At 34.1% G+C, this 14,167-nt stretch overlaps 1 protein-coding gene across 1 annotated transcript in view; it reads left to right on the top strand.

The window, feature by feature from the left end:
* LOC121474093 (ubiquitin carboxyl-terminal hydrolase 1-like) overlaps positions 1 to 12,232 on the top strand; it is a 78,969-nt gene extending 66,737 nt beyond the window's left edge. The window contains 3 exon segments of the mRNA XM_041726896.1: positions 6,359 to 6,435; positions 10,961 to 11,130; positions 11,133 to 12,232. Coding sequence (XP_041582830.1) covers positions 6,359 to 6,435; positions 10,961 to 11,130; positions 11,133 to 12,232 — 1,347 coding nt within the window.
* The last annotated feature ends 1,935 nt before the right edge of the window (positions 12,233 to 14,167 follow it).

The following is a 14,167-nucleotide window of genomic DNA, read 5'->3' as shown; positions in this document are numbered from 1 at the left end:
AATAAGTGTTTACTTTAGGACTAGATTAATCTATGTTAGAACTACTACAAAGATAAAAAAGTAAATTAACTTTTTTTCCCAAAACAAACATCAATGCTCTTTAAAGGAAAGCAAAAAATAATATTCACAAATATAACATTCATATCTTTAAAAAGTTATAAGACATGAGAAAGGTGGCAAGATATGATATATAACCCAGAACAATACTATTCAGTAGAAAGACAGAAATGCTCAAAAATTTAAAGCAAAACTTGAACATAATGAGACAAGAAATGAGAAATATAAAAATAATTCTTTCAAGACCGAAATGGAACTTTTAGAGTTGAGAAGTAGAGTTGGAAATGAAAAACTCACTTGGATGGAATTTAATATAGTTGAAAAACTATAGAAAAAATGACCAGAGACCCTGCAGCACATGGTAATAAATACTATCCTAACTGAAGCACAGAGATTTTTTTAAAAAATGCACCCTCAGTGACTTGTGAGATAAAATCAAGTAGTCAAATATATTTAATTTTTAAATTTGAATATAGTTGGCACACTGTTAATTAGTTTCAGGTGTATAATAGTGATTCAAACTTCTCTATATGTTATGCTATTTCTCCACAAGTGTAGCCACCACTTGTCACCATACATCACTACTATAATATCATTGACTATATTCCATATGCTATGTCTTTTATTCCTGTGACTTATTCATTCCATTAGTGAAAGCTTGTATTTTCCATTCCTCTTAACCCATTTTGCCTATCCCTCCACCTTTCTCCCCTCTGTTAACCAACAGTTTCTCATCTGTGTTTATTCGTCTGATTCTTTTTGTTTATCCATTTGTTTTGTTTTTAGATTCCACATATGAGTGAAACAATACATATTTGTCTTTCTCAGTCTGACATATTTCATGTAATATAATACATTTCCACAGTGACCCCACCAATTTATATTCTCACCAAGAGTGAATAACGGTTCCTTTTTCTCCACATTGTTGCCAACATTAATATTTTGTATTTTAATCCTAGTCATTCTGACAGCCTAAAGTGATATTTCATTGTTGTTTTTATTTGCATTTTCCTTATGATTAGTGAGATTGAGTATCTTTTCACATGTCTGTTGGACACCTTTATGTCTTCTCTGAAGAAGTCTCTATTCAGTCCTCTGGCCACTTTTTAATCAGATTTTGTTTCCTTGATATTGAGCTAAGTTCTTTATATGTTTTGGTTACTAACTCCTTCTCAGATGTATCATTTTCAAATAATATACTTTTAATCAGAGTTCTAGATAAGAGAAGAGATATAAAGGAGCATAAAAAAAGTTTTAAAGAAATTATGGCCAAAATTTCTAAATTTGATAAAAACTATAAACTCATAGATTCAAAAAGTTTAAAGAACTCTAAGCTACATAAACAGGAATATGAGATTGAATCACATCATAATCAAATTGATTAAAACCATAATAAAGCAAAAACCAGAAAAAATGTCTGAGTAAAAGAATCGTTTTTGATAAACAAAAAGATTTTAAAATTTCTCATAACAAACAATGTAAGCTAGAAAAACATGAAACAGCATTTTTGGAAGTTCTGAAAATCAAAACAAAAAATCTAAGCCAAACTTGTGAACTAAGACTATATTGATGAATTCAGTTTATTACTATTTTGTTAAGGATATTTTGTATCTGTATTTATAAAGAATATTGGTAATTTTTTGCAGTGCCTTTGTTAGGTTATAATAAAAAGGATTATGATGGTTCCATAAAACAAGTTAGTATTTTTTCCTTTCTAATTTTTATTTGTATAACATTGATATTTCTTTCTTAGAAGATGGATGGAATTCACCTATGATTTGGAGTACTCTTTGTGGAAAAGTTGTGAAGATATAACAATCAGGATGGTGTGATATTGGCAAAAAATATATAGACATAGTGACAAGGAAATAGAATATTGTCCAGAAATAGGCTTATTTATTATGGGCAATTGATTTTTGACAAAAGTACCCATGTATCAGTGGGGCCTAAGGTAGTCATTTCAACAAACTGCTTGGCCAACACCACAGACATATGGGGGGGGGAAACCCTTGACCATTACATTATACACAAAAATTACCTTGAAATGCATCACAGACATAATGTAAAATCTGTAACTATAAAATTTTAGAATAAACTATCACTTCAGAGCAGACAAAGATCTTATATATAGGTCACCAAAAAAAAGCATAAATGATAAAAAAAAAAAAAGGAAAAATCTGATTTCACCAAGATTAAAAATTTCTGTTCTTAGAAAAGATCATGAAGACCCCAAACCATAAACCTTCCAGAGGAAAACATAGATGAAAAACTCTTTTATCATTAAAGATTTTTAAAGTAATCTTTATATCCAACGTGGGGCTCAAACTCATGACCCCTCAGATCAAGCCTCAGTCTCTATCACCTGAGCCAGTCAGGCATCCCAGTGAAAAATTTCTTTGACATCAGCCTTGGAGAGGAATTTTTGGATTTGACATCAAAACCAAAAATAAACAAGTAAGACTACATCAAATTTAAAATCTTCTGCAGAGAAAAGAAAAAAATATTTAAGAAAATGAAAAGGCAACCTACAGAATTGGAGGAAATTTCCAAATCATATACTGGTTAGAGGTTAATATCTAAAATATATACAGAACTCCTATGATTCATTAGTTTAAAATATCCAATTAAAAAATGGGCAGAGGATTTGAATAGACATTCTTTTTACTAAGAAGACATACAGATGGCCAGTGGGAACATGAAAAGGTGCTCAGAATCACTAATCGTGAGGGAAATACACATATAAGGGAACAGGAACTTGGATTCAGAATTCTCCATAGATAACTGGAAGCTAAAATGCAGAAACAAATACCTCAAAATTTTAAAGGAAAATTATTTCCAATCTAGTATGCTATTCTAGTAGAAAATATCAATCAAATGCAAAGAGACAATAAAGACCTCAAATTAAATTATACATGAAATTTCTCAAAAATTTATCTTCTTTGCACTTGTTCTTGAAGCTTCTGGATGCTATATTCCACCAAGCAGGGGAGTAAATGAACCAAGGAATAGGAAAATAAAGGATATAGTAAGTCAGAGCTCTGACACAGGAATGTGGCAACAAGATTTTTCAGAACATGAGATAAAGGATTCTTGGGGGACAGCAGTGCATCAGGCAAAGAGGGAAACCAGTCCTGAATGGAGCAGCATAAGTCAAAAGATAGGCAGAGTATGTCTGTACTGAATCTCATAAATTATTAGAATCTGTGAATCCCAAAAAGAGGTATACCAACAAGGAAGACTTTATTTTTTTTTAAATTAATTTTTATTGGTGTTCAATTTACCAACATACAGAAAAACACCCAGTGCTCATCCCGTCAAGTGTCCGCCTCAGTGCCCGTCACCCATTCCCCTCCAACACCCGCCCTCCTCCCCTTCCACCACCCCTAGTTCATTTCCCCGAGTTAGGAGTCTTTATGTTCTGTCTCCCTTCCTGATATTTTCCAACATTTCTTTTCCCTTCCTTTATATTCCCTTTCACTATTATTTATATTCCCCAAATGAATGAGAACATACACTGTTTGTCCTTCCCCGATTGACTTTAGATCCAGGAGAAACATAATCTAAATTCAGAAATAGTAGAGGTAGTTCAAGAATGACAACCAAGGAAAAGCATAGGATGATGCCAGGCAATAAACCTAGTAACAAGTTCAGGAGCTGTGTGTGTGTGTCTGTATGTGTGGTAGACTGGATTAAGAGATTGAGCTATTAAAAAATAAAAGGTTCTAATTTTTTTTGAAAACATAGGAAGAATTGAAAACAAGTAATAATAGCAACAACAAAGTGTTCTGTCTCAGGGTATCTATCAAGAGTTAGCATATTCCCTGTGTAGAAGACAATACAACTGCTTCTACCCACAATATTAACAGATGTCCCATCAGAAGCTTCCCTTGCCTCGTCTCCTGGATGCCATTTGATAAATAGGGTCATATGCTTGCCTAATTTAGCTGGGTAAAAGGGGGGCCTGGTAAGGAAAGGGTTTGAATATACTCTAAAGGAGCTGGGCATTCTCTTCAATAATGAATAGCAAATTTTTTAAAGACAAAAAAATATATTTATATTTATATAAATATAATATATATATTTAATATCTAAATATTTAGGTTAAATATTTAAAATATTTAATATCTAAATATTTAGGTTAAATATTTAAAAACTTAGATTATGTATCCAAAATGTGTAGATGTGAAGGCCCCTACCATAATTCTTAATAGATGGTCTAGTCTTAGTAGATAATGGTCCCTGCAGAAAACAAGATGGATAATGTAAAATGACTATAGACAGTTGCAAGTTCAACTAGGTAGTAGGCCTAAATCATAGTTGCTATGCTTGAAAGAGAATTATTGCTAGAACATATCGATATGGTTACAAGCATTGGGTATGCAAACAATGATTTGAAAGTGCATCTTCTTCTATGTCAATTCAAAAAGACAATTTAAAAAAGAAAGCTTTTCAGATGATGTGGACAAAAATACTCATTTACGACTTTGCACCAGAAGTGAGTTAACTCTTCCTCCCTCTGCATAATATATTCCAAGGTAATCTGTTCCACCTGAACATCCTGCCAAATATCATCTTGATCCATCATATCTATGACATCTAGTCAGAGACAGCAAGGGGTGTTCACATTGAAAGTCCTGATAATGTGCTTCAGAGAATAGAAAATTAACCCAATTAAGAGTCCATTAATTTTGTAGGAGCCCAGTGATGAGGGGTACCATCTCAGAAGTAGTATTAGACCAATTTTTACATCTTGCACGCACTCTTGCTGCCCCCTTAAAAGGAGGCAGCACAGTAACAGTAAACATCTTTAGATTGTGGAGGCAATGCACTGCACACCTACGAATATTGCTTTGGCCCAAATATAGGTGATACTAATGGCTGCCAGCTTGAGTAAAGCCTGGAGCAGAAAAGACCCATATGGCAGATTCAAAGTGTGCTGGAAGCAGCCTTTCCACTTAGTCCATCCCATGGGGCAAAATCTGTGGAGCCAGATGTGGCAAGGGTGTTGAGATACAGTGTTAATGTTTATGTCAAGCTCCATCAAGATAATCACAATGCAGGCCTTTAGGTTCTGCAATAAGGCTACTCTACCTGCATCAGTGAATTCAATACCTTTTGCAAAACAAATCCTGGCCTGCTACTGACCCTGATAACGTGACCGTAAAACATTCAGTCAATATATGACCACAGTATTCATTTGACCTGGATTATGTTAGACCTGCCAAGTCATAAATGTGGATATTGTAAGCAGTAGTCCATTAAAAGAATACATGAATAGAAGGCCCAGGCCTCATTTTACCCCACAACATTATACCAGCATCTCACGTTTAGCTCCTATCTATAGGCATGAGGATGCAAGTATTCTATAGGCCAAGCTAAAAAAGAAGGAAAAACCTGAGCTTGGATTTCAGATATTCCAAATCAGTATACAGGTGCAAATTAAAAATGAATGGCAGCTGAATTACAGCCACATGCAAGGGTGGTTTTGAGAGACAACAATAAGGAAAATATTCCCAATAGACAGACCTTTAAATGGTTCACCTGGCATCTACTCTGTGTGGAAAAACAAGTAGGCATAGATGAAAACTATATATGGATTTCTGGAAAGTGACCAGAAGCCTGGCCAGCTGGCCAGGAACATGGAAAGAAAACATTGGAATATTGGACACAAAGACTTCTGAAGTGGAAACATATGGATGGACTTATGGTAATGTGCACAAAATGTCAAGAATTCACTATCACATATTAACATATTTTAGAAAGCACCTGCCATGGAAGACCCACTGAACAATGAACTTGCCAGTTGATGGAAGCCACAACTTCCCATTGGCCACCCCAGAACTAGCATAGGCACCAGATTTGCCACAGTGGTAGAAACATAGGTTTCATATTGGACCACCAGGATGAACCCTATTTAATAAAGCCTATTTAGCTACTGCTGCCTCTCAATCTCCAACTTGTCAGCAGTAAACACTAACACAGTCCCCTATATGGCACTATTCTTCAAGTAGGCCAACCCATTGCTTTGTGATAAGTTTATGCTTTTTGGCCTCCTCCATGCCGGAGAAGCTAGTAATTCTTTCTTACAAAAAATACAGTTGCAGATATGGGCTCACTTTTTTTGCCTGAAGAACTTGAGTCAGTACTATTATCCATGGGTTTATAGAGTGCCTAATCCACAAGCCTAGAATCCCACAAAATAAAGCATTTGACCAGGGCACCCATTTCACAATGAAATAGTTGAATAAGTAGCCCCAAATTTATGAGATCCATTGTTTTTTGTTTTTTTTTTTTTACATAGCATATCAACTGCTGTAATAAACCTTGGAGTGACCCTGCAGCTAAAGCTCCAGCTCAGAGGCAGGAACTTCAAGAATGGTAGGCCACTCTTCAGAATGCAGTATACAAACCACAGCTAAAAATTCTATGTGGCTGTTTCTCCCACTCTCACAGACAGGCCATGTGAATCCAGGAACCAAAGAGTGGAAGTCTAAAGTTACACTCACCATTGCTCCCAGTGACTCACTGAGGCAATTTGTGCTTCTTATGCCACTTCTCTGGATTCCATACAATTAGAGATTCTGATCCCTAAAGAGAGGTGAACCCTTGCCAAAAAGACCTAGTGAGGGACAACTGTGGCTGTCCTGTAGGTATTCTGACTTCTCTTGTTCAGAAACCAGCAAGTGAGAAGAGGAGTCAGTATCTTGGAAGAAATAATTTACCTTGATCACAAAGAAAAGGTAGGTCTGCTTTTACAAAATGGGAAAGAGGAATGCCTGAGTGGCTCAATGGTTGAACGCCTGCCTTCATCTCAGGGCATGATCCCCTGCAGGGAGCCTGCTTCTTCTTCTGCCTATATCTCTGCATCCCCCTCTCTTTTTTTCTCTCTCTCATAAATAAGTAAAATCTTTAAAAAAGAATGTGAAAGAATGTGTAAAACTCAGTTGATCCACTTGGGTATCTCTTGGGACTCTTTTGCTAAATTATAAATGAATGGACACATGCCTAAAAAATGGGTACTTTCCAAGGGCTGAGATTCTTCAGGAATGGGTTTGGGTCACACCAACATGTAAGACGACAAGACATGCAGATAAAACCTAAGAATGAGAGGATTTAGGATGGATAGTGGTGGAGGGAGACAGTGAATACTGGTGTGGGCCCCAAAACCAAACTTAAAGACAGAAGAGAGGCTTAGTGAACTAACTGGAGACTCTAAGTTTCCCCTCAAGAAGAAAGACCTATGTGGAGCTGCTCCATGAACATGTATGAAGAAGTGGAATTTTAATTTGTAAGGTGTGGACTGTGGTAGCTTTTGAAGTATGCCATTAGATCTCTTTTCAAGAAATAACTTGCTGTGCAAAGTATAGTTAGCCTCGAGGTGCAGTATCTTCCATATTCTTCTGCTGCAGGCCAAAAATATTTTTTAGCCAGAAAGCTGCGTTAAGTGTAGAACTCACCTTATTCATTCCCCTTCCTTTAGTAGGCATAGTCTTGCACCGCCTGCTGTCCAAAGTCTGAAAATAGCTGTCTCATATTTTGTTCAATTTTGTTGTTGTTTTACATGGGAGAGTAATTTCTATGAACAATTGATCCTACTTGGTTAGAAACAGAAAGCCAGTGAAATTTTAATGCTATATTTCATAATAGCTTCCTCAGAAATCATATTATATCTAATGCATTCAAATTATAGTACAGAAGGAAATTCCCAAGTATTAAGTCTACTTTGGTTGCTTTGATTCAGAGGATCATGCATATGAACTCTAAAACATTTCTTATCCATAAGCCTGTACTTAGATGAACATTAGGATAATTTGAATACATCATACCATTTTGTTATTGAAAGTTACTTGAATAAACCCTGCTGTTAACATAATGCCTAATAACATCCACAGGTTAAAATTTCACAGATGCTTGAAATTATATGTATAATTTAGATTATATAATTATATGTATAATTATATGTATAATTTATTTAACCATTTTAGAATGAATATATCAAGTTTTAAGAAATGACCTAATTCAAACAATTCAACCAAATATCAGCTCTTGAAATTTTTGAAAGGATAATGGCACACAGTGGAGGTTAAATGCAGCCCTCAGAAATTGCAATGTCATTAGATCACTGAAAATTCATATAACAGAAAAATTGATTTGGAAGGAAATCTAAAAATCACCAACCTAATTTCTCTATCTTATTTTTATTTTTCAATGTTTTGAGGCTTTCTGGTTTTGACTTGGTGTTTTGCTAGGAAGTTGTGAAACATCCCTACAGGAATTGATCACTAGATAACATTTTATATAAAAACCTAATAATATCAGGTTATTGTGAATGAATAAACTGAATCTCAAGGTAGCTTCAGTGATTTGTATAATTTGTCCAACCTAATAAGTATACTATCCAACTAAAACCTTTGACCACTTTCTAGTGCCCTTTCCACAATTACTATTGCCAACAAAAACAGGCAATGTCTTATGTTACAAACAGTCCCTCTTTCTTCCTCAATAGCTTCTTGGAACCAATATTATAACTTAAGGTACCTGCTTCTCATGCCTTGTTTCAAAAAATTTCACAGACGTGGTACAACATAAAATTTCCTCTTTTCCTTTACATCCAGGAGTTATTCCCAATGATATTTGCTAAGTGAAGAGATTTGAAAAAGCAAAGAAAGTATACATAAGTTCTAGGGGAAAGGTCACAATAAAGTGAAAATAAACTTATATTGTAATATTACTATGAGATAATCCTACTGTTATAAAATGTAGATGGAAGGGATCCAAATAAAGAGGATGCAACCAAAGAGATTTGAGAATTTACATAAATAAGAATTGTATGTTATTTTTTAAATCAGCATTAGAACCTTCTAACATAATGAAGTAAAATTCATTTTCAATTTAACTAAAGTTAATATTTAAACATGCTTACATTTAGCCATGATTAGACCTGTTAAGACAGATAAAAACAGATAAAAACAGAAAGTTCAGTTTACTGTGGCTCAAAATTCATTTCCATTCCTTGTAGTGCTGATGGAATGGCTTGAGCCATTATATATTAAAAATTAGCTAAGATTATCGATTGATTAATCTATTGATAATTTAGTATATTTGTACAAATATTATAAGGTCAACATTTAAGTTTCTTGGGTTTAATATTAAGTTGTGTTATGTTTTATCAACTCCTATGAATCTATTTTATAACTTGATCAAAACAAATAGGTAACAATATAATCTTATCATTTTTAAATATTTGTAACAGTATCAGCTTACCCAAAAGTGTTTAGGTTTTAGTATTTTGCCAAATCTGACTGTTTCAGTTTAAATTTATTTCTTCACATTCAAATCAAATAAATGGGAAACTCAGCACTTATGATAAAAAGTTTATGAAGCAGGAGAATTTGTTGCAGTTATTGTTTTGCATTATCTAATACAATTACATTTTTCCTCCCTATTATCTTTTTTTGTGACCCAAAACCCAGCATGTTGAGCACAGGATTGTCTACTTGACTGACTCATTTGTAAAATGGAGACAATAAAAGGAGATGAATTATAGTTAGTGTTGTGTTCTGTGTGCTTATTTTAGAAAACAGTTTATTTTTATATTTAAAAATGCCTTCACATTTAGGAGGGAAAAGGAAAACAAAAGGCAGGAAGTATGCTCATATTTGATTCACCTGTTGTTTTATTTCCTTCACATATTTGTTGTTTTGTGAAAAATAGTTTAAATACATTAAAGTGCCTGGATATTGGGTATACAATTCAGTTGGTAACAAATTACCACTCTGGTGAATGATGTTGATAATGGAGGAGGGTAAGCATTATGGGGTGAGAGGTGTATTGGGAATCTCTGTCTTTTCCTCTCAATTATGGTATAAACTGAAAACTAACAAAATAAACTTTTTAATAAAATTTTAAAGGAAAATCAATTCACTGGACTTCAAGTTTTAGCTTTGATATGTCAAAAGCTCAGAAGTTGTCACTTTCATCCCTACAACAAGACAACTCTGAACAACTTTTCTTGGACCCATCATAAAATCAAGGTTGCATGGCGAACTGCTATTCCAAAATATACATAGACAGGGAAATCTAGAGACACAGGTGAGATAGAATTATCTAGAACAAAAGCCACTGGAGCTACAACTGGAGAGGAACATTTAAATAGTAATTGTAATTGCTTGCTAGAGATTGAGTGTCCATTAGCATGTGAATGAAAACACACTGGGGTCAATTGGAGGAGAGTCACATTTCTGCAGGTTCTATTCCAGAAATACCACCAAGTTCTCACAGGAAATAACCAAATGAAATCTTATGTTTTGGGCATGGGGAGAAGAAAAATAATCATTTTGAAATATGCCCATATTCATCTCCATAATAAAAACTTTCGGGCAGCACAGGGGTTTAGAGTCGCCTTCAGCCCAGGGAGTGATCCTGAAGACCCAGGATTGAGTCCTGCGTTGGGCTCCCTGCATGGAGCCTGCTTCTCCCTCTGCCTGTGTCTCTGCCTCTCTCTCTCTCTGTGTGTCTCTCATGAATAAATAAATAAAACCTTTAAAAAAATAATTTAAAAAAATCAAATCTTTAAAAACAAAACAAATAAAAAAAAAAAAAAACCTTTCTCCTTAGGAGGTAAGTCCAGAGCCTCATTCCACCTAAGGGGAAGGGCATTTCCCAACTTTGACCACTCTAGATTTCTTATCTCACCTCTAGCTTGAAGGGTTTCACAAATGGCCAAAGCTGGTACAACTTAAGCATTGAAATAAATAATAATACCAATGGATTAATGGATATATTTTTTAAAGGTTTTATTTATTTATTCATGAGAGACAGAGAGGTAGAGACACAGGCAGAGGGAGAAGCAGGCTCCACACAGGGAGCCGGACGCCGGACTCAATTACCACTTTTCTTCAAGGAAGAAAGAAGCCCTGAAAGATGAAGCCAATCAAAAAGATAAGGGAAATTGCAAAGAAGATTCTTTGGCAAGTTATGAACTAATATGCAGTTTACAGTCCTTGATCATTTCAGTTGAACAGCTTCAGGCTAGCTTTCTCTTAAATCCAGAAAAATACACTGATGAACTTGCTACCAGCCAAGGTGACTGCTTAACACACTCAGGGAACTCAACCCTATGTATGAAGGATATCTACAGCATGATGCACAGGAAGTATTACAGTGTATTTTGGGAAACATTCAAGAAACACCTAAAAAAGAAGAAGTAAAAAATGTGGTAGAATTATCTACTAGGATAGAAGAAAAACCTCATCAGAAACAGGAAATGAGTGGTATTAACAGCATAGAGATGGACAATCTTAGGCCTTCCGATGATTATAAAGAAAAACTCCCAAAAGGAAATGGGAAAAGAAAAAATGACATTGAATTTGGTAACATGAAGAAAAAAGTTAAAGTGTCCAAGGAACACCAGTCATTGGAAGAGAACCAGAGACAAACCAGATCAAAAAGGAAAGCTACAGGCGATATGTTAGAGATTCCTTTTAAAATAATCCCCAAGTGTGTTTCTGAAAATGAAAATGCAAGATCCTCACAAAAGAAATCAAGAGTTAAAATAAATTGGTTAAAGCCTGCAACTAAGCAACCCAGCATTCTTTCTAAATTCTGTAGTCTGGGGAAACTAACAACAAACCAGGAATCCAAAGAACAGTTGAAAGAAAATGAATATGATCTTGAAGAGGACTTGGGGAAGTATGAAAATGATAACACAACTGATGCTTGTGAACTTGAATCTCCAGGGGATAATGTTAAGCCCGTTAATGTTAATGAAGTTAAGCCCATAAACAAAGGTGCAAAGCAAATTGGTTTTGAGCTAGTAGAGAAATTATTTCAAGGTCAGCTGGTATTAAGGACTCATTGCTTTGAATGTGAAAGTTTAACAGAAAGAAGAGAAGATTTTCAGGACATCAGTGTGCCAGTACAAGAAGATGAGCTTTCCAAAGTAGAAGAGGGTTCTGAAATTTCTCCAGAGCCAAAAACAGAAATGAAGACCCTGAGATGGACAATTTCACAGTTTGTTTCACTGGAAAGGATTGTAGGAGAAGATAAATATTTCTGTGAAAATTGCCATTATTATACTGAAGCTGAACGAAGTCTTTTGTTTGACAAAATGCCTGAAGTTAAAACTATTCATTTGAAGTGCTTTGCTACTAGTGGCTTGGAGTATTATAAATAAAAGCTATATGAAAAAAAAAAACTAGATAAAGACACTACAAAAAAAAAAAAAAAGAAGAAAGAAAAAAGAAAACTATAGGCCAATATCTCTGATGAACAAAGATGCAAAAATCCTCAACAATACATTAGTAAATCAAATCCAACAATACAAGAATCATTCATCACATTTGAGAATAATTTATTTCTGAGATGCAAGCATGATTCAATATTCCCAAGTCAATCAACATGATACAGCACATCAGTAGAAGAAATCATACAATTATTTCAATAGATACAGAAAAACCATTTGCAAATTACAGTATCCATTGAGAAGAAGATCCCTCAACAAAGTGGGTTTAAAGGAAATATATCTCAACATAATGAAGGGCATTTATGAAAAATCCACAGTTAACATCATACTTAATGGGGAAAATGGAACGCCTTTCCCCTAAGATCAAGAATAAGAAAAGGCTGTCTACTCTTACCACTTTTATTCAGCATAGTAGTATAAGTCCTAGCCAAAGCAATCAAACAAGAAAAAGAAATAAAAGCATCTAAATTGGTAAAGAAGTAAAACTGTCACTGTTTTGCAGATGACATGATATTATATAAGAAAACCCTAAAGACTTCACCAAAAATGAATTCAGTAAAGTTGAAGGATACAAAGTAATATATAGAAATCTGCTGCATTTCTATAAACCAGTAATGAAGCAGCAAAAAGAGAAATTAAGAAAATAAGTCCTTTATAATGGTACCAAAAATAATAAAATATCTAGGATCAAACTTAAGGAAGGTGGTAAAATACCTGTACTCTGAAAACTGTGAAACACTGATGAAAGAAATTGAAGATGATACAAACAAATGGAAAGATATTCTATGCTCATGAGATTGGAAGAATACTATTAAAATGCCCATACTACCCAAAGCAATCTACAGATTTAATACAACCCCTATCAAAATACCAACATCATATTTCACAGAACTAGAACAAATAATAGTAAAATTTCTATGGAACCACGTAAAACTCCAAATAGCTAAGCAATCTTGAAAAAGAAAAATAAAACTAGAGGTATCATAATCTCAGATTTCAAGATATACTGCAAAGCTATAGTAATCAAAACATATGTTACTGGCACAAAAGTAGACTCATAATTCAATGATCAGAATAGAGACCCCAGAAATAAACCCATGGTGTATGGGTAATTAATATTCAACAAAGGAGGAAAGAATATGCAACTAGGAAAAAGTCTCTTCAACAAATGTATTCAATAAAACTAGAGAGCTGCATGTAAAAAAAAAAAAATGAAACCAGAGCACTTTCTTAAACCATATACAAGAATTAACTTAAAATAGATTAAAGACCTAAATATGAGACCTGAAACCATAAAAATCCTAGAAGAGAGCACAGGCAGTAATTTCTCTTATATTGGCCATAGCAGCAAATTTCTAGATAGGTCTTCAGAGGTAAATTTTAAGAAAAATATTAACAATCATAGAATTTGGATGAAAGACATATAGGCATTCTTTGCATGATTCTTACACCATTTATGTGTGTGAAATTATTTTAAAACAGTATAAAATAGCAGTATATTGAAACTTTCACAAATTGTGAGGACTCAAGGAATGCAAAGAGTTCAAAATTCGGAAATATATGCACATAAATAGAAATCAAATATATTTAAAAGAGAGAAAATTTATCTATACACACATCTCAATAGGTCTTGATACATTTTTAAACAAATGCATGTTTGGCAAAATTTAACATCCTCTTCCTTAAAACTCACTTAATTCTACTCCTGAAACCAACATTATAGTATATGTTAACTTACTAGAATTTAAATAAAAATTTGAATCATTCATTTGGGGAATATAAAAAATAGTGAAAGGGAATATAAAGGAAGGGAAAAGAAATGTTGGGAAATATCAGGAAGGGAGACAGAACATAAAGACTCCTAAC

The sequence above is a fragment of the Vulpes lagopus genome, chromosome 12 (genome assembly GCF_018345385.1).
Source record: "Vulpes lagopus strain Blue_001 chromosome 12, ASM1834538v1, whole genome shotgun sequence".
NCBI lineage: Eukaryota > Metazoa > Chordata > Mammalia > Carnivora > Canidae > Vulpes > Vulpes lagopus.
This window is presented reverse-complemented; position numbering and strand designations above follow the sequence as displayed.